Here is a 26,155-nt window from a genome sequence, read left to right on the forward strand (position 1 = left end):
GCGCTCCTCGATTGGGCACACACGCGCGTACGACAGGTGACGTTGGCCGTCAAGTTAACAAGTGTAATGGCTGAATTCACACAAGGAAAAAAAGATAGAACAGGAGCCATTGAATTAGAAAGTAGCACATGTAACAGGCTAAGGCGGGCTAGTTGGTGGTTGACCATCGAATGCGTATTGCAACCACGCGTAGCGACAGGGACAAAGGGAAGAAAGCACAGGACAATACGCGGAACTTCAACTGAGGTTTACTACAAGGAAAACCACATTTATACATGATCCGTATTCATACCTGATAAACAGCAGGCACCATCATGTCATACAGGCGCGGGGCGGACGTGGCACAAGTTAGCATCTAGATAGTTCAATTCTTTTCTGGATAGAGATACTGAAGTGGTGCTTATGCAACAGTCATTCCCTTTTTTTATGCTGCAGGCTTCAAAAAATTCCCTGCTAAGCTGGGTCGTTAATTGTTCTTTTTTTTTTCCAGGATGAAATCACGCGCACAAAAAAAACAAAGTATGTTACTCAGTGGAACCAGAGTATAGAAATGAGCTCCGCTGATTTGAGGCTCATTTTGTGGAGGTCAGACTGCGTAGCTATTGTTAAGCGAAAACGAGAATGGGTGTGGCGCTGTGCAGCGCGGGCCACCAATCCTCTGTGCCGGGAGCTGGACATGGAGTCCGTGCAGCAGCTTTGTGAGCGTATCCTGCTGGAGCGGGACGGCTCTCACCAGGCACTACGTTTCCTGGCCCACAAGATCCAGTCTCCACAAGAACGCGAGGCCATGCAGGCCCTGCTGGTACGCTTCCTCCTTTTACTTCACTGGATCACAGGCAGTGCATTAGGCAGAAGCACTGTCGTGTGTCTCTGCGTAGCCTCCGAGCGAAGCCTCCAGTGCCTGTAGTGAGCCGAGTGCATCAGTGGTCTATTGAAAACCGAGGAAGAAGCGCGAATGACTCGAGCGCGTGTGATTTGCTTCAATTGAAGGACGTGGGGGAAAATCTTTATTGGCATTAATGGCGAGGCAGCAAGGTGGGGTGGACGTGATTAGTGTAGAGAGGGGGAAAGCAGTGATGATAGCAAGTGTGCCAAAGGATTGCACCTGTGAACATGCATCGCATCGTCCACTGATCCAACATGGTACACTAGATGCATAAATGTTCATGCCATCGCCAGCCAGAATAAAGTGAAATGTAAATGCGTCAAATATAATATGCCTTATGGCAAGCTTGCGTAATAATAATTAAAAAAAATGCGTCACATATAAAAGCACAAGATCACTATTAAGCCACGAGAGAAAGCCAGAGGGAAGCGAAGTTAATTAGCTTAGCTTCCAGGCAATGGGTGGACAGGGCAGAAGCATCACATGGGGAAGCCCATTCTGCTTATGCACTTTATTGCATCAGATCTTATCAGCGTCTCCTACTTTTTTTGGTCTTGTGAAGACAACTGTCTAGCCATGCAATTTATATGGCTGTCATAATCTGTGCTTGATTGATTGCAGGGAATATTTGGAGCTTTTGTGTGTCATCACGTGCTGCCTCGATGGAAGGGACACTGCCTGTAATTGTTGCTAAGAGATGGTCATAAATGTTTAGTTAAACCTTAGTGATTTCACATTCCCGCTCCATCACAGCCTTAGTGGGAAGAAATGCATAGCTCGGATGTTTACAGATCATTTTTACCTTGTGCAGAGTTAACACTGTTCATGTTATTATACATTTTCAGTTGCCTTTGGGAGTCACTCGAGGAGGATAGCAAAGAGAGCTGCATTGTTTTTTTCCTTTTCTGCTGTCTGCAGCACCACTTTTTCATGCATTTTGTCTGGCTTCCCAGAATGCAGCTGCGATAGCAAATTATATTATAATATATGGTGCAGTTAATGAAGTGCATTTACCAGAAAAAAAGGAAAGAAAAACATTTATTGAGAAAGTATAGACATCAATTTTGTTTGCATATTTCCTTCATATCACCATGTATACATAAATATAAATATATATATATATATATATATATATATATATATATATATATATATATATATATATATATATATATATATATATATATATAGTCCATGCGACGCATGGAAAAAGTACAATGTAATCTCTTCTACATTGCTTTAATTTGCTGCAACTCCCGGAGCCGGCTTATTTCTAGAGCTGGGATGGCTACTAAAAATCTTGTTAATTTGGCCTGCAAGGACCAGGAAAAATGTTCGAATCATATGAAAGTTGGAAGCATTGAATGCACTTCAGGCTTTTTGCATCACAGTAATTTTCTCTCGTGAATTGTTGGAACATTGTTTTTGTGTATCATTGAGATGAGTGAGACGGAGTAGCAGTGGCGCCCTGTCGCAAACGTTCTGCCCACTTTTGAGCAGGCTTCGCTGCAGGAAGCACTTGGAAGCGAAAGGGGAATATGCATCATCAATACAATGGTGTGACGCTGTTCCAAATTAAAACTGAGAGACCTGGTGACACACAAAGCAGGCTACCGAGATGGCGCAGTGGTCGTACGCAGTGGCCAGCGAAGCTAACCGTTTACCTTGACTTTGGTTGAAAACCCGCTGGTGGTGAAGTAGTTTATTATATTTATATTTATTTCTAGAGTAGCTTCTATTTTGCTTTTTGCTATACAGCTTGGGATCCAAGTATCCCGGTTGGTTTGGTGCCGATCTCACAAGTGCTGCCCAAGCTTGCAAATTCTGGCGCTTTGACTATGACATGTTGTCTCGTGAGTCGCACAGATTGATGACAAAGACACGAGTCTTGTTGCTGCACAGGCATGGAGGCTTCAGGGACAGATCAGGTTTTGCTCAGGATGGTGGGCAACAGCGCATTAAAGTCTACATAGATTCTCTACACTTGCCAGCTTTGAGAGAATTCTGTGCCTGTGCTTGGCGACCATCTGGCATCGCAGTTGACATGTTCAGATCTCCTTTTTTTTTTTTTTTTTTAACAATCCCTAACCAGGCAGGTTCTGCTATCACATCACCTATCACATAGGCAATCTCAGTGCCCTTTCTGTCAATGGCTATTGAATTTTTCGAGAACCATGCTACATGGTCAAATTTAGTGGTCACCGAATGTAAGCATGATATTATATAAGCTCCAGTCGGTAAAAATGCTTAGAGTGATGCTGCAGGTAGGTGAACCATGTCAACTATTGAACTAAGTTTGGTATTTAATTGAAAGTCTTGCACGAAATGCTGTTCAACTGACTGCCAAAGTGACACAAAGGTAAAGTTGGACTAGTCAACCACGCATATTTCCCTGCAGAAGCTGCTGCGATTCGAAGACCTGTGTGATACCTGCGTCTTTGCATTGCAAAACGTGCTATAAAAAGATAGTGGTCAAAACTCATGGGCAGTTCATGGGGCAGTAATTGGCATCGATTTGTCAGTTTGCAGAGCTGTCAATCTGAGTAGTGAATAACAATTGGTGAACCCAATGTAACATAGCTTAAAATGAATGGTATAAGACAGGATCTAAAAAAAAATTTGCTCCATTTTTTTTTATATATAACAAGTGTGAGGTTGCTATGTTTGATACTCAGTGGCCACTTGCTTTGTGTTGTGTTTAATGATGAAAACAGCAGTACTTCATTGGAGTCCGATGGTTACTGACCTGCATTATGCATTCAAACTACCTTTGTGACAGGTTCAGTAATATGTAGGGAGAGTGATGAATGTAGTGGTGAAAGAGACATTCTTGCTGCCAAACGGTGCAGAGGAGACTTAAGTACATCCTCAAACTAATACAGCAGTCTCTCGCTAACAGCGATGAATGTTCCTTTAGAAAAATGCGTTCTAGCCAAGATTGGAAGGCAGTTTCATCTTCTGTATTGTTCTGTAGTTTTTTTCTTTAATTATGGAGAGGGAGAGGAATTTTTTTTTTGGTAATCACTTGGTCTGAAATGCTTCCTTTGAGCACATTATGTAGTTAGGTGATTTTCTCCACAGTTATAACAGGCTAGCAGCAGCTACCAAGACTTTGTTACACGTGAAGGCAAGGCAGTGACCGCTCTTTTTTGATCGTGCAGGTGTTAGAAGAGTGTGCCAACCGGTGTGGAGCCAAGTTCCAGGATGAGCTGGGCAAGTTTCGCTTCCTCAACGAGCTCATTAAGGTGGTCTCGCCCAAGGCAAGTGTCTCCTTCTGCTCAACGCTGCAAAGCATGAAACGTGCAGTGTCGTTTGTTGCAGTTCTAGTGCAAAAGCACTAATTAACGTCAAATGCAACCACGAATCTTGTGTGCTTCTTGAGCCTTCACTGAGCTCAAGGTTTTAAAAAGAACCCTTAGAAGTTGAGAGAATTCGAACCCAGGAATTTTTTGTGGAAAGCAATTTGAGAACCGCTCATCTGTCGCGGCAGGTGATCACTCCGCGTGTTTAACTGCCACTCTCTCGCACTATGCATTGCTTGTTGTCTTCATCAATTTCCATCTGTGCACAATAGGCAGAGGGGGACACGTTGCTGTCGCAGTATCCTCTTAAGTTACGGTAAAAGTGAGGGACAGTTTGACTAATGGACATGTCCCACACCGAAATTAGGTGCGTGGATGTGGAATTGAGATTTGGATGTTTTTGCACTACACTCTCATGTCATGGATCACTGTTACCGACTAGCCCAAGTTTCCTCCCTTGTGAACTACACACTACGTTGGATGGTAGAGTCAAACCATCAGTCATTCTTTCTTTACTTGCTTGGGACTAGTCTACAGTCTAAGCACGATTTAAGAAGAAATAATGTTTAGAATGGGGAGTGGCAGGCAGGGTGTTTGTTCTTTTGCATGATATGACCTCGTCATTTTTATTTTTTCCTCTTAGTGTTTTCCACACATAACCGATGGTCTGCTTAGCTCCTGGTGTTGCATCCTATGCTTGCAGAGGAATTGATAGTCTGCCAACTTGTGCACGCGCTTCTCTTTGCTCCTGCAGCAGCCATGCCGTTGCTTGCTGGTGGAAACTAGCAGGTGACAGACTATTATTGTTAAAAACTGTTCAGTATCCTAGTGCTCAGTTTATCTGGAGCCCCCATTGGCTATGGCTCTTATTTCCTTTTTTTCACCCCTTACGCTCACTCCTCCATGGGGGCATGGCTCAAGGGCCTGTCAGGAGTGAGGCAGTGTTTGCCTTTCCTTTTATTTTACTCATAACCACTTTTCGTCATCCTTACGCATGTTTGTCACCGCATCCTGGGTGGCATGTTCTGAGTGGTGGTGGTGTGTGTGCAGTACTTGGGCAACCGTGCCTCCCAGCGGGTGAAGCAGAAGATCATCGAGGTGCTGTACCGCTGGAGCATTGAGATGAAGCACCATGCCAAGATCCACGAGGCCTACCAGATGCTCAAACGCCAGGGTGTCATTGCTGTCGACCCTGTCTACGTCATCGAGGTAGCAATTTTTGCGCTCTCTCTCTGTTGATGGGCAGTTACGTGTGAACACTTTACGTGATGCATACCTGCCAAGTTTTACAATTTTGTCATAAAGAGCTCGATTTTCAGTGCTTTCTTACGAGTATCGTAGTGTCCACTCTCATTTTATGATTTTTCTTGATTTGTGTGTTGACAAAAAAAAGGGTAGCAGAGTTCTATCGAGTAGACGTGTGAAAATGCGAACCCAGCTGGTTTTGTGCCGCGTGCGCCGTCTCATGGCGGGCTGTGTACTCCGCGGCGCATCTTATTTGTTTGCCACATCCCTTGTCGGCGCCTCTGCTCCAATCAGATCATGCCCGTTCAATATAGTACGGCTACATCGTCATTGCAATCGTTGACTTTTCAGCTAGCTGAAGCTGTCAAGCTGTTATAGTTAGGCTTACTGTGTTGGCAGCGTAGTTTCTGCGAGTGCGATTGTGAGATTTCTACAAGAAGTAGTACTTTCAAGGGTTCATGCCCAAATATTCAACGGATTTTTTGTGCATTCAAAAATATAGCAAATGCAAAAGGTATGCTTTCTGCATCTACTGCCGCTAATGCCGGTCGTCGGAAAATTCTGTTCCATCCCGGTACAAAGAAAAATAAGGATTCTGCAAGTATTGTTGACACCAATGAGAAGATTAGTGGGTATTTTAATCCTGAAGTGGACCAAGCCACTATTCAAGCCTGGTGTCTCTTCCCAGCTGTTCTGATCGAGTAGAAGTAACCATTCAGGAGTGCATAGATGAGCAGGGCACTTTGTTGCCAGTTTTCAGGACATTGATCATACTTTCAAGTACAGTCAAACCCGAATATAACGAACTCGGATAGAGCGAAATATGTTTTATATCGAACACTCGAATTTCCGCTAGCATTATGCATATAAAATGTATTTTTTATAACGAACTACACATCGGATATAGCGAACTCAGCGCGCGCGATCAGTCGCCAAACGCCCGCCAACGGGCGGGCCTTTGTGCCGGCTCCGAGTTCTCTCCGGGCAGCCCACGCTGCCGGGCCGCAATACTTCTAGCGCATGCCGTTGTCAGATGGGAGGGAGATTGGCGACGGCTCCGTTCCCCAAGGTCTCACACAGCGCATACGTCATCACGCGCCCGCTAGGGTGCTTCTGCTGCTTTTGCGCCGATGCCACGCTTCCGTAAAACGCAGGAGGGGCTCTCTACAGCAGCTTCCACGAGGGACCCTCCTGTACGCATGTGCGGCCGTCGCCCGGAGTAGCGTGAGTAGCCTTTAAAATCCGCGCCATCGGCCAGCCTCTCTTTGCAGCGCTCCTATTCGGCAGCTGCCTACCATGTGATCAAAGACGTTTGAGCAGCTCCGGACCTATTGCGCTTCGAGAAAGAAGCAACACCGGCCAGAACTGGTTTCAAGTTTGGGCGAAGGGAAGGCAGCCTCCGAACAACGAACGCGTCAGTGGCGAACTTTCCCGCATCCTCGGAGCTTTCTTTGTTCGCGTTTGCAAGTCGTGCTGCTGCTATCCTCACGATTCCGGACGTGCCTACGTTGCTGCTGGCTTGCATTCCGGCGCTACATCCTGCAAGATGACGACGAAGCAGCGGCATGCCCTACCGCTTTCCGACAAGCTGGAGATAATTCGCCGCGTTGGCCGCGGCGAAAAAAAGTCTGACGTTGCCGCGCATTTCAAGATTCCGCGGAGCACGTTAAGCACCATTTTGAAAAACCAGTTGGTCATCAGAGGCAATGCACAGGAACGACCAAATGGTGACGGCTTTCGCCACTGCAAGCCGGCTTACGACCAAGTAGAGAAAGTGCTGTACCAATGGTTCTTGGACGTTCGCGCGCGAAATCTGCCGGTCTCTGGCCCCATGCTACAACAGAAGGCAAAAGATTTTGCCTTCGTCCTGGACGTCGAGGGGTTTACAGCGGGCAGTGGTTGGCTCCAACGATTTAAAGACCGCTACTCCATCACCGGGAAGGTGGTTGCAGGTGAAAGCCAAGCAGTGGATGCTGAGAGTGCTGAAAAGTGGGTGCAAGACGTGTGGCGTGCTGTCACGGAGAGATACAAACCGTGCAATATTTTTAACACCGACGAGACTGCCTTGTTTTGGCAACTGCTGCCGAGCAGAACCTTGGCGCTAAAGAATGAGAAGTGCCATGGCGGCAAATTGAATAAGGCCCGAGTCACCGTTCTTCTCACGACAAACATGGACGGTTCATCAAAGCTGCGGCCGCTTGTCATAGGCAAGTTCAAGTCTCCTATGTGCCTGCGAGGATGCACTTCACTCCCAGTCACATACAACTCAAATTCTAAGGCCTGGATGACCAGAACGTTGTTCGAAGCGTGGCTGCGTGGCTGGGACAAGGAACTTGCAACGAGTGGGCAAAAGATTTGCCTCCTCCTCGATAACTGTTCTGCGCACCACTGCGGCGTCACGCTCAAGAACATCGAGCTTTGTTTCCTGCCACCAAACGCAACAGCGGTTTTGCAGCCCCTCGATCAGGGGATCATCCGCGCTTTCAAGCTGGGCTACAGGAAACGCGTCGTTGAGCGGCTGTTGGTGAAATTGCGGGTTAACGACGAGCTCAAGATTAATTTGCTGGCCGCAATAGAAATGATTAACCGTGCCTGGCAAGACGTGACGCAATCCACAATCCGCAACTGCTTCCACCATGCTGGACTATGTCGAGAGGATGCAGAAGCTGCTAGTGAAGCGCGCACTGTGCAAGATGACAGCGATGTTGCCACGCTGTGGGAAGAACTCGCTGATGTTCCGGACGCTGTGCCCGAAGAAGTTGCCCTGGAGGATTTTCTCACTGTTGACGACAACGTAGTCGTGACAGCGAGTCCGTTGGACTCGGAAATTGTTGCCGACATGCTGGCATCTGGTGTGAACGAGGAGACCGAGGAGCCGCCGCCGGAGGACGATCGCCCTCGCCCGACGTTGCACGAAGCCCTCGCTGCTACCGATTTGCTGCGCCGATACTGCTCCGGAATACAGGGAAGCGGACTGGAGTTTGTGGAAATGATGTCGCGTGTGGAAAGTGCGATTCTCGCTGATGGAGTTAAATGCAGTGTTCAGGCGAAGATCACTGCCTACTGCAAATAAGTGAGCATTTATCTGCAATAAATTTCTTTTGTAGATTCATGGTGAGCGGCACGGTTTTTCTTTAGTTAGTGCGTTTTCGCTGCGCTGTCTGGACATCGTGTATAACGAATTTGGTACTGAAGTTCGTTATAAACGGGTTTGGTTATAGCGAAATACTTTATATAGCGAACAAATTGCGTTGAATTACGCAGTTCGTTATAACCGGGTTTGACTGTATGATAAGCTCGCAAAAGTTATGTTAGGCATTTTGACTCTCCCACACAGTAACAGAGAGTGCTCGCAAAAGTTATGTTAGGCATTTTGACTCTCCCACACAGTAACAGAGAGTGTGAAAGAGTTTAGCAAAGCCAAGAAGACCAGGCTTTGCTCCTCCATGTCAAAAGAGAGCCTAGAACAACTGTTAATTTTCAAATGCAAGGAGTCTGGAGATTGTCGCAATCAGGTGTCCAACAAGAACTTCCTTCGGAAGGCAAAAGCAGTAACCTCCGCAGTACTGTTCCAACTTTTCACTTTAAATACGTCTTTCTGAAGTTTTGTTTACGTGACTTTTCAAAACTTTAGTTTAGACTGCTCTGTTTCCATCATTCAAATGAGATTTTGAGTAACAAAAACATTTTCGTATTTTTCACCAAATCTTAGTATTTTTTGGTGTCCTCTATAGTAGATTGAGCACTGTGGGTTTGGCAGGTCTGCCTTTGCATGATGTGAGCTGAAGGCTTGTCTCACATGCATAGAAATGGGCGAATTCCACTCGGGATGGCTCCACAAACTAAACATCACTTCCAAGCTGTTTCGGTCGCTGTTCTTTTTTAAGGCCTTAGCACTGTTACTAAGAACCTTGTAGAAAGACTGCTAAATGGCTGTGTATCCGTACCTCAGTCTTTGTGAGGTTATGGGGGTTATTCTCGCAAGAATGTGCCATAAGGGGGGGGGGGGGAAAGGGGGGGGGGCTAGACGCTACAGTCACCTTCTAACCCCGACGGGCAGCCCTAGTAGACAGAGCTGTGACCCCCAACCCGCGGTGCGAGAATCCGCTACTGCGGCGGGTTCGTGCCAGAGGGGACAAACATCGAGTTATGTATTCGAACAGTTTATTGGGCTCGAGTAAATGGCAAGGCACAACAATCAAATACAACCGCTGTAGCAAGCAAACGTCCCACTCGCGTACGGGGGTGAAATCAACCACCTAATGGGGAAGCACACGCAAGGAGGCGAGAGGGAGTCTGCTCACCTGACACAGCTTTGTGCTCACAGCCCGCAGCGGTAAATGTGTGTGGCACCGGGTGACGAGGGGGAAGGCGGTGGCCTCCCCGACAGAAAATGCAACCGTGCGCGTGCATGCTCAACCGCTGAAAAGCACCCAATGAGTTGCGAGGAAGAGGAGCCTTGGGATTACGCCGGGAAGAAAGAGGGAAGCCCACGGCAGCGTTGCCGCGAGAGACTGGAAGGTAGTGGGGGGTGGCCAGTGTGCCCTCTCCTCTGCCAACTTCCTTAACAGCGCGCCTAACTTGCGTTATAATTACGCGCTGCCGTTATAATGGGGGCAGGGGATTGTGAATCCCCACAAGGTATAATAGAAGGAAATAAAAACAGCGCAAAGACGAAGATGTCACCACACAACACAGGCACTGTGTTTTGTGACCACACAGCACAGTTCCTTGTGTTATGTGGTCACGTCTTCATTTTCATGCTGTTTTTACTTTTTTTACCAACTAGCCCGCCAAAAAGCTCTCTTTGAGGTACATAGGAAAACTTTCATTAAAATTGAAAATTACTTCAAAAAGTATTACATGGCAGCAGTCTAGCGGAAAAGACTAAGAAGTCAGCAGTTTTTTCTCCCCCATTTTTTTTTTTTTATGTAATGGCCACGCCAAACTGGACTTGTAAGGACATGAGGACCACAAAGCTGGCCTATTAGCTAAAGAACAAAAATGCGCTTAGTGGTTTTGTGACTGTTCGGCATTATTGAGCATGCAAAAATATGGTGCATGGGTGCACTGTTGTCCGTTTGCCAGCACATAAAACTGGTAGGACAGATGTGTCCTGCTGTCGTATATGGAGTGTACTGTTATATTTTACTGAAATGGCCGGCTATAGCTCCAGACAGTGTCAAAACAAAGAAACGGCAGCGTGGGTTCTGCAGACGTGGTCAGCATGATTTGAGGTTCACAGAAAGCTGGCAAGGGCACCATTGTGTTTTTTCTAACTTGCTTCCCTTTTCTTCCTAATTTTTTCTAACTTTGCTTCCCCAGGATTATGAGCCAAGCCCTACGCCTGCACCGAGGTCCCAGAGCGCTGTCTTTGAGGATGAAGAAAAGTCACAGGTGAGCAGTGCTTGTGCAGCAAGAGCTTGGCGAATGCTTCTTGGTGCAGAGTCTGGCGACAGACGGTGAAGGATGATGCCAAAGTTGGGCATTATCAGTGTGGCTCTTTAAGGTCCTCCTGGCCAATGTGAAGCCGAAATTTGATGCAAGAAAGTGGCTACTCCCTGGTATCCTAGTTTGGTCATGCAGAAGCATTACTTGTCCCATTACGAGAGAAGTCAGTGGCATTGCGCTTTGTGTGTGTGTGCTTGTGAGGTGGTCCTAAATACTCGGCAATGGCAGATAAAACGGTGGCATCATTCGTATGACGCCCTTGAAAGTTGAAGTAACGGCCGTTGTACACATTATGTGGTGGCCTAGCCATTGGCCAGCGAGATTGTTTGGTAAGTTGAGCTATCAGTGGCTATGCAATCTGAAATTTTGCCCTCTCTCACACAATGGTTCTGTGGAGCACAGTTCCTGTTCTGAATAGCACGCAATGTATTTGAAAAATGAAGGTTCAAAATTTTTGTGGATGGGTCGTATTCAATTTCAGCCCACATGCAAAATAGAGGCTAGTGGGATGAATAAAACCTATTGGCCTCCCATGCATGAGCTTTCACATGTGTGTGGCACATGAACGTGCCTGTGCAGATGCTGCAGAAGCTGCTACAGAGCAAGAATCCTGAAGACCTGCAAGCGGCAAATCGGCTCATCCGCAACATGGTCAAAGAGGTAAGGGACCACCTTATTTATGCGGCCACATCTTTGCACTGTGTTGTAACATTGTTGTAATTTCCAGTGTACAATTAAAAGCTTGGGCTTTGTCAACTATCTTACAACTGCAGATAACACAGCACTTTTTTTTTCATCATTACCTGTCGTAGTGTTTCCCATTCTACGAGACTTGTTTTCTTTTGCGGTAAAATGTCATTACACGAGACATGGTTACAAGAGACACTCGGTTATAAGAGACAGATGAAAATGGTTTGGCCGGTTTTCCTATGTTTGCCACGTTAACAGCATTGCATAGAAGAGACATGGTTACAAGGGACACTCTGTTACTAAGGGCAACTTTTGCACGTCCCTAAAATAACTTCTTCGCTATTTAGAAAAGACAACCCAGGTGGGCTCATGCAACATAGTCTACTCATACGAACTTGTATGTGTGGCAGTTTAGATTTCATTATCTAAATTCTGTTTTAATATTAGTGTGTGTGTGTGTGTGTGTGTGTGTGCGTGTGCGTGTGCGTGTGCGTGTGTGTGTGTGTGTGTGTGTGTGTGTGTGTGTGTGTGTGTGTGTGTGTGTTTTGCAATATGTCAGGAACCAAGGAGTCCCTCCTCTTGACTTGGAAATCAAAATGTCCCTGTTTTTTCAGTCACACAGGAATGTGATGACAATGGCTGAAACAATGGGGACATCTTGACTTTCCAGTCAAGAGGAGGCACTTCTTCTTGGTTCCAGACATATTGCAACAAAACAGGACATTGATATGGAACAGAATTTAGATAAGGAAATCTAAATGGGCACACATGCCAGTTGATAAGAATTTTTGGTTACAAGAGACATCTTTTTCGGGCCCTTTAAGTGTCTCTTGTAACAAGGTTTTACTGATTGTTAAGATTGAAATTGTACAGTGCTTCTGCCGCTGGCTTTGTGCGTACTTACTGGCATTTTGAGAATGTCGTCCCTTTTTACCTTTTATTTTACCCGCCAAATCTGTCTTTGGCACACGATTGCCTTAGTTGCCTATGCATTATAAGACCCAATACAATACAATAGAGAGATTTAGCTTACTGTGATCCGCAATCCGCCACCGTGACTCTTTACCGCACGTGGGCAGGGCGCACAAGCTGATTGGTCCCGACGCGGCAGGTCTGTGCGCCAACATCAAGTATGTGGCGCCATCTATTGGCGACTAGGCGGTCTGGGCATGCACAGTGGAACTCGCGGTGGCAGATCACTGTAAACTAAAACTCTCTAATACTTTTATTTTACCATCCCCGCTGTGGTGATGCAGTGGTTGGGGCGCTCGACTGCTGTGCCCAAGGATTTAGTATTTAGTTTAGTTTCAGCTTTAGGGGTCTAACCCGTGCAGAGAGTGCCAGCACTTGTCCGGTTGTACAGGCCTCGTTTTCACTTTGTCATATTGTAACGGATGAAATGGTTTTAAAACGGGTGAACTTCATATGAAGGACGGACGCACACGGCTCATAAAACCCGGATCAGTCTGCGCGCGCCTCGCTTTCTCCGCTTCTTCTTCTTTGCTTCTGCTGTTTCTGAGTGCGCCGCTATAAGGCGTAACAATTCCCCCCGGGCAAACAATTCTTGTCCTCGAGAAAATTTTGGCAGATCGAAGATGGCAGCTCTTCAGGCTAGCCAAGTGAACAACTTGTGTTTTGCGGGATTGGCGGTTATCCGTCGTGACTTTGGCGATAACCTAATTCACGTCATTCAGTTGGTCCAACACAACGAAGGGGCCATCGTACTTGCAGAGAAACTTCTCATATAATCCTCGCTTGCGGATAGGCGTCCAAAGCCAGACGTAGTCTCCAGGGGAGTAAGCAACTGCACAATGATGCAGATTGTAGTGTTCTTTCGAGCAGCTTTGAGAAGCCAGTGTGCGTAAGTGGGCTATACGACGGGCTTCTTTGGCACGGCATAGTATCTGGGAAACAGACGCATCTTCGTTGGGGGAAAATGGGAAGATGGTGTCTAAGAAAAGTGGGGAGTTCTTGCATAGACTAAATAGAAAGGAGAATAGCCGGTAACTTCATGATTTGCAGTGTTATAAGCGTACGTCACATACGGTAGCACTGCATCCCAGTTGCGATGGTCAGACGAGACGTACATGGACAGCATGGTTGTCAAGGTGCGGTTGGTGCGCTCGGTGAGACCGTTGGTCTGCGGATGATACGGTGTGGAGTGTCGTTAGTGTGAACCACAAAGTCGGAGCATTTCTTTCACGACATCAGCAGTGAATTGTTGACCACGATCACTTATAATAACACTGTGTGCGCCATGGCGAAGAATAACTGAATGCAAAAGAAACGATGAAACATCAGCAGCCTTTGCGGTAGCGAGAGCAGCGGTCTCCGCGTATCTGGTAAGATAGTCAACACAGACGATAACCCAGCGGCAGCCCTCTACAGTCTTTGGAAAACGACCGAGCAGGTCAATTCCAATCTTTTCAAAAGGTGAGGTAGGTGGCTTGATGGGTTGTAAAGGTCCGGCCAGTGTGGTGGTGCGTGCCTTAAGTTGTTGGCATTTTTCACATGTTGCAACATATTGCTTGGTGGTCTTATAAATTTGTGGCCAATAAAAACGCTGGTGAATTCGGTGCAGGGTACGACAAAAGCCTAGATGTCCAGAGGTAATATCATCGTGCATGGCATGCAAAACTTGTGCATGGAGACATTTTGGGACGACCAAAAGGAGGGCAGCGCCGTCAACTGAGTAGTTCTTCTTGAACAAAACACCATCTTTGATAGTAAACTGCGTTGACTCTGCTCTTCCTTCTGCCTCTTGTATAAGAGGCTGTAGTGACCGGTCGTTGCGTTGTTCTCGCCTAAAGGTCGCCATACTAGGAAACGTCGACGCGATTGAGGCTAAGCACCCGTCGAAGCCGTCTTCATCGTTAACGGAAGTCGGCAATGGGTGCGGTGACAAGCAGTCTGCATCACTGTGATGTCGTCCACTCTTGTACGCGACACCAAAGTTGTATTCTTGTAGGCGTAATGCCCAGCGCGCCAGACGACCAGATGGATCGCGAAGTCCGATAAGCCAGCATGGAGAATGGTGGTCAGTAACTATGGTGAAGTAGCGTCCATATAGGTATGGTCGGAACTTGTGCACAGTGAACACAACTGCGAGGCACTCCAATTCGGTAACTGTGTAGTTCCGTTCACATTTTGTCAACGTGCGGCTGGCATATGCAACGACTTCAGCCCCACTATGCAGCTTCACAAGCACCGCCCCAAGATTGACGCCACTGGCATCAGTGTGAACCCCTGTTACAGCAGAAGGGTCGAAGTGGCGCAGCAGTGGTGCTAAAGTTAGAGAAGGCTTGAGCAGATTGAAAGAGAATTCGCACTCTGGGGTCCACACAGATTGCTAATCCTTGTGCAGTAGAGAAGTAAGGGGGTGGGCAAGTTGCGCAAAAACAGCAATGAAGCGACAAAAATAAGAAAAGAGGCCAAGAAAGCTCCGAAGACTTTTCAGGGTGCGTGGAGTTTCGAAGTCGCGTACTGCAGCAATCTTCTGCGGATCCGGTCTGATACCACCGTCGTTGACGAGGAACCCCAGAACTAAAGTTTGTCACTCTCCAAAATGGCACTTCTTCGAATTCAAAATGAGGCCCGCTTTGCCAATGCATTCAAGAACTTTATGGAGCCTCTCATTGTGCTCTTGGAAGGTCTTTCCAAAAATAACATCATCAAGGTAACACATGCATATTTCCCATTTGAGCCTACGAAGGATAGTGTCCATAAATCGCTCGCACCTTGCGGGAGCGTTGCATAATCCAAAGGGCATTACATTACATTCGTATAAACCATCTGGTGTTAAAAAAGCAGTCTTCTCACGGTCGGATGGATGTAGAGGAATTTGCCAATAGCCAGATCGCAAATCAACAGAGGAGAAATATGACTCCGAATGCAGACAGTCGACAGCGTCATTAATGCGAGGTAACGGGTATACGTCTTTCTTTGTTACCGCATTCAAACGATGGTAGTTTACACAAAATCGCCAAGAATTATCTTTTTTTCGCACGAGGATCACAGGTGCGGCCCACGGACTGGAAGATTCTCGGATGATTCCTTTGTGCAGCATTTCGTCCACCTGTTCTTGAATTATCTTGCGCTCTGCCGGGGAGACTTTGTAAGGTTTTTGGCGAATAGGGGGTGCGTTTTCTGTGTTTTGTGCTGTAGCCGAGAAGCTGGGAAATGGCTACCCGATCCGTTTGAGGCAAAGTCGAACACTTGGGCATAAGTTGTCAAAATGTCTTGCAGAATACGACGTTCACTAGATGGGAGCGATTTGTTGACCATGCCCTAAAACTCAGCACAATATTCAGACTTGTCTTTCGCGGCTCCTCTGCAATCGGAAATAATTCCAATGGTATGAGTCACATAATTCTCAAATCTCGTGAGTGTCAAACCAGAAGGAAGACAAACAGGCTCTTCTGACACGTTCACAGCCCAGAGGTATGCGCCAACATCCTCCGCCTCCACGACTGGAGCGTGGCACCAAAATATTTTCCTTCGCTCCATTCGAGACATCTGGCTCGACGACTATTGAATGTTTACCCATGAAGGATTCAGATTACTTCACAGGGAGAAACGTCGCCGTCATCGCAGGCAGCAGCACATCTTCCGTCAAGGCGAGAACTTCTTGATGACTCTGAGACATGTTTTATACTAATGCGGGGATAATGTACGGCTGCAAACAAATTTCACTGGCACTAAAGTCTAAAGTCACACCACACTTGCGCAAAAAGTCAGCACCCAAGATAACGTCATGCGTGGCACATCTCAATACAACGAATTCTGTCTTATAGCACTCATCACCAATTACAACTGAAACTGAGCACAGGCCAACCGGAACTAAAGTTTCTTCCCCAACTCCACAAAATGTAGTGTTTTTGTCCCACACAAACATAACTTTCTGTCGAAGGCGGTTCTTAAATGAAAGGCTCATAACTGACACAGCGGCACAAGTGTCAACCAAAGCATCCGTTTTAACTTTGTCTACACACACTGACACTTTGTTCTTTAGCGTGACAATAGGTAGAGGTATGCGTGAAATTGACCGTCTGGCGACCTTACCTTCATCGGTCGCACCACCTAGTATCCCAGCGGTGGAGAAACAAAGCGGCGACGTGGGGATGGCGAACGGGGTTGTCGCTGCAGTTGGGGAGTGATTCTGTGATCGGACACAGGGGAGTCATTCCGTGCGGGGCGTTGAGGGGAAGAGGGCCGATAGAAGGTAGCGGGTGGCTGCTGCTCCCACTGGGCACCATTCGGAAGCGCGGTGCTCGTTGGACAGGGGGTCGGGTAATTTGACGACGCGGGCAAAAGCGGAAGATATGTCCGCTACCCCCACAGCTGTAACATACGGGTGGCTGGTGGCTCTGGTAGTTCACTTCAGGATCCCTTGGAGGCCGAGATAGGGCGACAGAAGCGCGACGAGGAGCACCACGAGGCACTTCATTCGGATGGGCTGGACGCTGCTGGAAATAAGGGTGCGATGTTAGTTGCAGGGTTCGCTCCACGCCGTTGTTGTAAGATGGTTCGCTGTTATTTTGTGCAGCCCATGGCGTGCGTTGCTCCCATGATGATATGGACCTCGATGTCGGTTGGTAAGGTACATCAAAATTTATACGTTGCCGCTGAATATCCAGCTCCTCGCGTATAATCCTCCTGACCATAGAAGTGATGTCTTCAGCCTCCGGAATGTCGATACCGGCAACAGTTGTCATATTTGAAAGACGGCCAAATTTGAGCGCTATCCGACGTGCCTTTAACGCCTGAAATGCCTGCCACTGCTTGATGACATCTGCTGCTGTAGCAAGGGTGTCCTGCAAAATAAGGAAGTTGTACAGATCCTCAGCAATCCCCTTGAGAAGGTGCTCTACCTTGTCTTCTTCTGACATCTGCCAGTTTACAATGCAACAAAGTTTCAATATTTCCTCGATATAACGTGTGCATGTCTCACCGGGCAGCTGGGCTCCCTGGGAAAGCTGATGCTCAGTGTGTTCCTTTTTCGCAAGGGTATCCCCAAAGGACTTCGTAATTTCTTCAATGAATCAGTCCCAGGTCGTCAGGATTTCTTCATGGTTATCAAACCAAGTCAAAGCCGTCCCAGCGAGGAAGAAAACAACGTTGTACAGACGTGCGGTTGAGTTCCAGCGGTTGTACTTGCTGCATCTTTCGTAATGTTGGAGCCATTCCTCAACGTCATCTTCGGGCTCACCGTGGAACGTGTGCGGCTCTCCCTGGCGGGGAAAGGCCGTCGTTTCTTCAGGTCGCTGTTCATGAGTCTGCGTCGTGCGGGTGGTAGCCATTGAAAAGTACTGTTGAGAGGTAAAGGTGGCAAACCTGCTACATGACGGCTGCAACGAGGTACTGGTGGATCCAGAACGTTTTTACCCAGCGCCTAGTACCAAATGTAACGGATGAAATGGTTTTAATACAGCTGAACTTCGTATGAAGGACGGACGCACACGGCTCAGAAAACCTGGGTCAGTCTGCGCGTGCCTCGCTTCCTCCGCTTCTTCTTCTTTGCTTCTGCTTCTTCTGAGTGCGTCGCTACGCAGCGTAACAATATCATGTTTGGGATGGGCGCTGTTCAGTGCCACACAATCACTGGAATGCATGATAGTGCAAACGGCTTTTGAAGCGAATGCTGCTAAAAGCCGGCGTCATGATCGCGACTAACTGCGTGCTTTCGTTGATGACTCATGGGGGAAAAGAGATGACTTTCGCAAAAAAAACGTTTTTTCTGCATAATGATTTGGCATTTTATATGGAAGCACGCCCGTCTGACGTCATAGCCTTTCCTGGGCTTTGGCTGAGACCGCACCGACAAAAATATATAGTTATCTGTATTTCTGAAGTAGCGGTGGTCGAATTAGCGAGTATTTAGTTGCAAGCTTCGGAGGTTGCGCAGAGGAAGAGGGCAGGCAGCTGCCTCCGCGGCCGCCAGCCCCTACCCTCCGATGCCGCCGGTCGCTGCGCCGATTATGACGCCATTTCGAGTCTATCCTCTCTTCTATGGTTTCACCTGGCTTTATCCTCTGTCCCCGTTTTGGGTGTGCGCAGCCTCTAACTATGCCTTCGCTATGCCTCCTAATCGCGGAGGCCTTTATTTGTCCATGTGCTGGGCTCCAAGCCACCCAGATGTGGCGGCGCTAAGTTCGAATTATCCGTAGTGGAACTGACCCACGTTCAAACTAAAGGTCTTGTTTATACACAGACTTCTATGGAGCTTGACCAGACCTAGTAATATAGTTCGAAGTATTCAGGTTCGAATTAAAGAGATTTCACTGTAGTTGTAGTTATTAATTGGTTCTTCCCTATGTCCCTAAAACACCAGGAAAAGAAGCCATCGTGTTTCCCCTCATGAAGTTGTGTCTGCGGGAATAGGCACCTCGTATGTAGTCTCATTGGCTTTGTTTGATGCTTCGCCCTGCTGCACCTTGGCGCTGCAGGAAAGTAACTGTGGTGGGGAAGCGCTGCTGATCAGTTTTTCACGTCGCGAGTGATCGTTAGCATATGTCTAGTTGATTGGAAAACATTTTATATGACCATAGTTTGTCAAAATTTCGAACATAGTAATCAGGAAATCTTGTTTTCAGGGACATATTAAACGGGAGAGAAATACAGTGCAGTCCACTTATAACGATATTGAGAAAACCTGAAAATCCGATGTTATAACTGATTATCGTTATATCTTGACCGGCAAAAAGAAAAAGAAAATCTGGTTGAACAACATTAATCATCATACAGAGCACTAAACACTTTATTACAGTATACATCAATAGCCATAAAATAACTTAAGCATACTTAAAGAAGTTGGAAATTCGCGTTCGCTTGAGCAGCAGCTGAAGCTTGACAATCGCTGTGAGCATCATAGTGTGTACACTGGCGGCAGTCCTTTTTGAGTGCACGAAACCGATTAGTGGCTGGATGAATGAAGGACATCCCCAGCCTTGATGATCGTTAAAATCGTAGAGTGTGAATGTCTGTATTTTTTCAAGAGGCTTTCAACCTTGAAAACCTGCCAAAAATCTCGATGAATCTGCCGTATCATCTTGTGAACTATCGCATCGTCCGTCAATGTGGTCGCCGCCATCTTCCAAGAATCAGTGATGGCGATGACGATATGGTCGCAGCAGCACCCTTTGCGCGGCTGCGATTGCGATGATGATGGTGCTCATTTTCTTTCGTTTTCGCCGCGTATGTCAAGTTTTCACGTCATTGTCTTCTTAATATTTTATCTTTTATTAAATATTCAGTCAAATTTTCGTGGTAAGCACCTATCGGGTGGCGGTAAAGCTATCATTGTATCCGATGTACTGCCGATAATCGATCGTTATATCTGGTTTATTTTTACATGGAGGGCAACGGGAAAAATGATAAATCTCAAGAATTTGATCGTTATAAGCGATATATCGCTTTTCTGGTATCGTTATAAGTGGACTGCACTGTAGTGTAACTCTATGACAAATGTTTTACTGCTCTTGGTTTTGAACTTATGAAATGAGAAATCGTATGAACCAGGAGTGTACCAGCGATGTTCTACTCTATGTGCTTGAGGGCCTTTCAAAGTGCTTTTAAACCAGAGATGAGGCGTTCAACTGAGTTGACCTTTTTTGATAGTTGAATCATTCTGAAAAAAAAATTTTCCCTAGTGGTGAAATATTTTGTTGCCAATTTTGAATTTAAGTTGAGTAATTTGGTTACAGCATCACTTAGAAGTGTAAAACTACTCAGTATTTCTTAGTATGGTTGGAGCTGGGACTGGTGGAATGTAGCTTGTCTGAAGATTCCGATGATCAGCTGTGATTCAATTCCGACTCGGCTTATGGAGTTAAACTGGAATTTGTAAAGGCATCGCTGCCAACGCCAACAGAGGAAACATCACGTGTGCATCTGTAATGCTACGTTGCCGGGCATCTGAATAAAACTCTAAGAAGAGCACTGATGAAGATAGAAATCAGCACTTTTGGGTCTATGCAACAAGTGCCTATAAAATAAAAGTCAAATTTCATGCGCTTCCATTGCAGTCTCAGGTAGGATCCGAAACCATGTGCATTGAAGACCACAATCAGTGCTGTTTTTCTCCTTGAGACGATATCAGACACAGCTTTTCAAGTACTTCTTGTGAATCCTAGAAGGTGGTAGCACATCTCTGTCAGCATGCCTTCAGTAGGATGTGAAATTTCAAACAGAGCGTTCGCATCATTCCTGTCGAGCGAAAACCGCGCGGTACACAAATATGCTGCCTGAGGCACGCAATGAATCTTTCAAAGGGCTAACAGGTGCTTGGTTCAAAGGTAGCATAGTGTTGTCTTCTTTGCATGTTACTGTTTCTCTTTCATGTTGGGTTTTGAAAAACCTGAACATTTGCAACTCTCAGCATCGGTTTCCGTGACCGAGGTTCTAGTTCTTGCTACTACCACATAATCAGCCCTGGGCCCATATTCAGAGTTTGCGTCATTATCGAAGTGTTGCCACCTCACGTGACTTCGAGTCATCTGATTGGTTGAAACGCCGGAACCGTGTGTTGCTAGTATGGAACCGAAAGAGCTAGCAACACACGGTTCCGGCGTTTCAACCAACCGGATGACTCGAAGTTACGTAAGATGGCGACACTTCGATAACGACGCAAACTCGGAATACGGCCCTTGGTTAATGCTGTTGTATCAGAGTTTTGAGTGAATTCGTGATTACTTTCGAAATGCTAGGAGGTAGGCGCAGGCGGATCTTGTCTGCAGCAATGAGGATTTTATTTTTTCATCACCGACCCAAATATGTTTGCTGCATGCCCCTTCTTCCACTTAACTCTGAACTGCTCTGGCTACGTTTGGCATTTCTCGGACCCCGCTTTGTTACCAGTAAACTCAAAGAAGCAAATAGCACGCCTAACGAGCAGCTAAGAAAACCCCACCTTGTCAACGATGTTAGCTGTTTGCATGGCTCTTAATACCCTAGCCCGGCAGGGACCTTTGTTAAGTGGGATTAACTGCTACATCATGACCATCTGCTGATGACATTGGCTGGGGGCATCTCCTTAGCTGTACTACTGGTCTCCACTTCAGATCGCGTATTTCGGCGATATATGCACTGCAAGCTTGGCCTACAGCTCTGGAGAGCATTCCAACAGTGGCCAGCTGAAGCTTCTTTGCTTGGCATCACAGTTGAAAATTATGCCTCTTTGCCATTCCCGCATAACCTGTCTAGAAGCTTCAAACTTGCAGCCCATTGCGCAGTTTTCTTCGGCATAAATTATGGCCGCCCTCTTGAACACTGCAGTGAATAAGCACCGAATGCTTTTTGTACTGGAGAGCTCGTGACGAAGATATGGTCGGCCATCAAGTCAGATGCACCAACTCCATGCTGCACTAATGAACGAATGATCGGTATCAATGTTTTCATCAACTGTCGACACTCCCTGGAAGCGCCGCAGTGTCACGTGACTCGATGTGCCCGACATGCAAAAAAGTGAGTGTCTCCGCGATTGCAATAGTGGCCCTTCAATAAGCTATCAAGTGAAAAGAAAAAAATGAAATTCCTCCTGAGAACACACACTGTGACTGAATGTTGTGCTTAGAGCTGTAGAGCAAAGAAACTTATTGTAGTGTCCCTGATACATTCACATTGTTTGTCTTTTTCTTATTGCCAGTGCTATGCTTTGGTTTCAATAAGTCCCCCCCCCCCCCCCTTCCCCTCCCCCCACTCTGGAGCTTGAAATTTGAGAAACGAGATCAACTTATAATCATATAAATATGGTATTTGTCATTTTTGTAGCAGTGCTAGGTAATTTCTTTGCTTCTGGAATTTTTTCTGCTGTGGCGCAACATTGGAAGTGAATTGAAATTGCACCTTGTAAAATCGCCCTGGCACATGGTGCAGGCGGACCGGCGCATGGAGATGCTCGCGCGGCGCACCACCGAGATTGAGACAGTGCACAACAATGCCAAGGTGCTGAAGGACATGCTGGCCAACTACCGGCCGGGGGAGACCTCTGCTGAGGAGAAGGATCTCATGAAGGTTGGTCGCCAAATTCCTGCCCTCTTTAATCTCACACCTCTGTGTGCGAGGTCGGGTGTATAAATGAGCAGCCTGACTGGCCTGAAGGTTTGGTGGCTGTATTTTTCGAAACTAGTCTCAATTCATATTCACAAAAGTTTCTCAGGATGCAGGGTCTATTTTAGAGCAGTGCAACACCTCCGAAACTGTGTCTGTAAGGAATAAGCCCATAATCATGCTGCCGTGACTCTGTTGAAAAATGTGGCTATCATGACCTAGCTTGCCCTCTCACTCGCCTCACCCTCTGAAAATAGTTCCCTGACTATCCTTGAAGATCTGAGTGGGTTCAAGCATTCTGCTACTTAAAGCTGCCCATTGTCTGTATGCGATGATCACCTAAGACTCTTCCTTACCTGTGAGGAAATACTACCAGCAAGAAGTATGCGACATCTCGTGGCACTGCCTGGCCGTGCAGGAGCTGTTTGAAAGCTGTGAACGCCTGCGGCCCAAGCTGTTCCGGCTGGCCGGAGAGATGGAGGAAAAGGATGAGGGGCTCAGTGAGTGCTTGCATGCTTGCTCGCTTGCTTGCTTGTCTGCTGCATGGTCTTGCATGTGTTTGCTTCTCTTTCGCTAGTGTGAAAAAAACGGGTGCTGCCAAAGGGCCGAGAAAAATTTTTCCAGCATTCTATCTGCCTATTTTAGCGTTGCTATGCCAGCAACCAGGCAGACCTTGTTTTGCTATACAGTCGAACCCGGATATATCGAATTTTGGTTATATCAAACTCATGAAATACAGTCGAACCCGGATATATCGAACTCGAAGGGGATCGTGAAATAGTTCGATATATCGATAATTCGATATACAAAAATCAGCTTGTGACAGCACTTACGATGCCAAAAAACGATACCGCATGTGTCGCGTAATCAATCCACTCGCATAATGAACCCACCCTCCACTTTTTCACCCGAGAATATAAAAAAAAAAAGTGCGTTAAGACCAGCTCGCTCACATGCAAGCGATTGAGCGATCTCAGCGACGAGCGGCAGCAACAGAGCGAAAAATTTCAAACTTGTTGGAACTGCGTCCCCCTTGCCGCTCGAGCCATCGCGACAGCTCAATAAAAGGTTTCTGTGTCGCTGCGGCAGAAATCGCGAGCGTTTTTGCTTGCATGTGGATGGCGCTCGTCACTCCCGTTTCGGTCGTCTCATCCACAGCTCATTTCTTGGCAGCGTGCCAAGATGCTGCGCAGCGATAACGTCAGGGCGCGTTTATCTTTTTATAGCTCCTCCGGTGGCGGGGAGCGACTTGGCAAAGTGCCCGTGATGGCTTGATTGCACAAGCCTGGTTCGATTTATCACGCCGCGCTTGGGGCGGGCGTCATGATCGCAGCAGCAGACCGCGTGCTTCCATTGATTCATACATGCAAAGATAAACGGCTCCCGCCAGAAAAAAAAAAAAAAAAAAGCCTGCCGCTTCTTAACGTCCGCAGCCGCCATATCTTACGCTACGTCGCGCGTACAGCACAACGATAAGAAAGGATGACTCTCGCAAAAAAAAAAAAAAAAGAAAAACAGAGAGAGCTGCCGCTTCTTAACGTCCGCAGGCGCCATAGCCATGTCAGCCACCGCGCGCAGAGGGTTTGCAACACACGCTGGAGAAAGCGTCCAACGTCTGTCTGAAAACGGGCTGAGCTGGCTTGGCGCATGCGTAGCGCGTGCTGAAGGAGAGAGCTCGGCAAAAGAATGGGCACACCCACGCACATGGCTTGCAAACGTCATGTGTTGGCGCGCGGGAAACAATAATTGCAGATGCGCGCGCCTTTGGGGAATGGGCACGGCGCTGTCCAGAACTGTCCCCTCTCATTCCTTCCTCGCGTGGCTTGAAAACGTCACGCGGCAAACGGCCAAGCGTGATGCGATCGTCTTTGGGGAAGGCACACTTTCCAGTGCGTGGTGCGGAGTTCGATATATCGAACTTCCGGTGAAATTGAGTTCGATATATGACGCGGATTTCCTATACTTTTACATGGGATTTTCAAGGGGATATTCCGTGAGTTCGATATAACCGAAATTCGATATATCTGGGTTCGATATAACCGGGTTCGATTGTATTCCCTTGAAAATCCCATGTAAAAATATAGGAAAGCCGCATCATATATCGAACTCAATTTCACCGGTTGTTCGATATATCGAACTCTTCATCACGCATTGGAAAGTGTGCCTTCCCTAAAGACGATCGCATCACCATCGGCTGTTTGCCACGTGACGTTTTCAAACCACGCGCGGAAGGAATGAGAAGGGCCAGTTCGGCTACGGTTAGTCTAGGGCAGCGCTGCGCCCATTTCCCAAAGGTGCGCGCATCTGCGGTTATTGTTTCCCACGTGCCAGCACGTGACATTTGCAAGCCATGTGCGTGAATGAACCAGAGAGAACCGGTGGGAACGAGAGGGGGAAAATGCGATAGAGCGAAGCGCAAGGGAGCAAGGGTGTGCCCATTCTTTTGCCGGGCTATCTCTCTCCTTCTGCTCTCCCAGCCTTCGTTCGCAGTAGCATGCGCTACGCATGCCCCAAGCCAGCTCAGCCCGTTTTCAGACAGAACATTGGGCGCTTTCTCTAGCATTTTTGCGAACCCTCTGCGCGTGGCGGCTGACGTGGCTATGACGTCTGCAGACGTTAAAGGTCCACTGAAATGGTCACCAAGAAGGGTCAACAACGCCATAACACTGATAGATATTGAACCACCGATCATTCTCCCGCAGAAATTTTCAATCTAGCTTCTGCAACACCAGAGATATCGGCATTTAAAAATGACCCTTCCAATTTTCCCTCTCAACTCTTACACCGAAGGGAGTCATAAAAAAATATAGAATACAAGCAAGTTCAAAGCTCCGCCCAGAAATATGTCACTTCGACTAACTTCCGGTTGCCGCGCGCTCGCTTGCTGGCGTACTTGGGTCAACCCATCCTCGCTCGCACATGCCTGAGGAGTTTACCAGTTCGCGCAGCGTAACCGCATTTACGTGAAACCGTGGTTAGCTCATGTTACACGGCGGACCAAAGCATGGTTACACCATTAACCGCGGTTATCGCAAACTGAGCTTGGCGACCTCAGTTTGCGTCGTTAGCCGAGGTTATGGTGGCGTCTGTTGACGGAGGCTACTCGTCGGCGCCCGAGTGCACGAAACGTATGAGTGGGTCTGCTTCAAAAGTTATTCATTTGCCCACTGTTATTCATTTGCATCAAGGACACAGATTCTGCGCGAAGTGGGACTAATCACAAGGGAAGAGGACTTCTCTAAATGGCTCACTGACAAGAGTGGGAGCCTGCTCCGGTTCCTTACCGAAAATAATTTACACGAGTTTCTATAATATGCCTTATGGCAAGCTTGTGTAAAAAAAAAAAAAAAAAAAAAAAAAAGGAAAAAAAAAAGATCATGCGGTGTCGACTGTGCCGCCCGACGTCTTCGATTACGGCCGACAGCGCAGCGACTGCGTACTGAAGCCTTGTCCTGCCTGCAGTATCATTTGAACAGCTTGTTGCTGAGCGGAACGTCAAAAAATGCGCGGCCTTAGCTAGGAAAGTACATGAGTT

General features: G+C 47.1%; 1 protein-coding gene across 1 annotated transcript in view; it reads left to right on the forward strand.

The window, feature by feature from the left end:
* Gga (ADP-ribosylation factor-binding protein Gga) overlaps positions 1 to 26,155 on the forward strand; it is a 75,227-nt gene that overhangs the window by 5,467 nt on the left and 43,605 nt on the right. The window contains exons 2-8 of the mRNA XM_084604890.1: positions 642 to 802; positions 4,048 to 4,146; positions 5,239 to 5,397; positions 10,759 to 10,830; positions 11,464 to 11,544; positions 22,447 to 22,584; positions 23,039 to 23,120. Of these exons, the coding sequence (XP_084461016.1) occupies positions 642 to 802; positions 4,048 to 4,146; positions 5,239 to 5,397; positions 10,759 to 10,830; positions 11,464 to 11,544; positions 22,447 to 22,584; positions 23,039 to 23,120 (792 nt within the window). The remainder of the gene's footprint in view (positions 1 to 641; positions 803 to 4,047; positions 4,147 to 5,238; positions 5,398 to 10,758; positions 10,831 to 11,463; positions 11,545 to 22,446; positions 22,585 to 23,038; positions 23,121 to 26,155) is intronic.

This window comes from Amblyomma maculatum, chromosome 5 (assembly GCF_055883805.1).
Source record: "Amblyomma maculatum isolate TAMU_Amacu chromosome 5, ASM5588380v1, whole genome shotgun sequence".
NCBI classification, from domain to species: Eukaryota; Metazoa; Arthropoda; class Arachnida; order Ixodida; family Ixodidae; genus Amblyomma; species Amblyomma maculatum.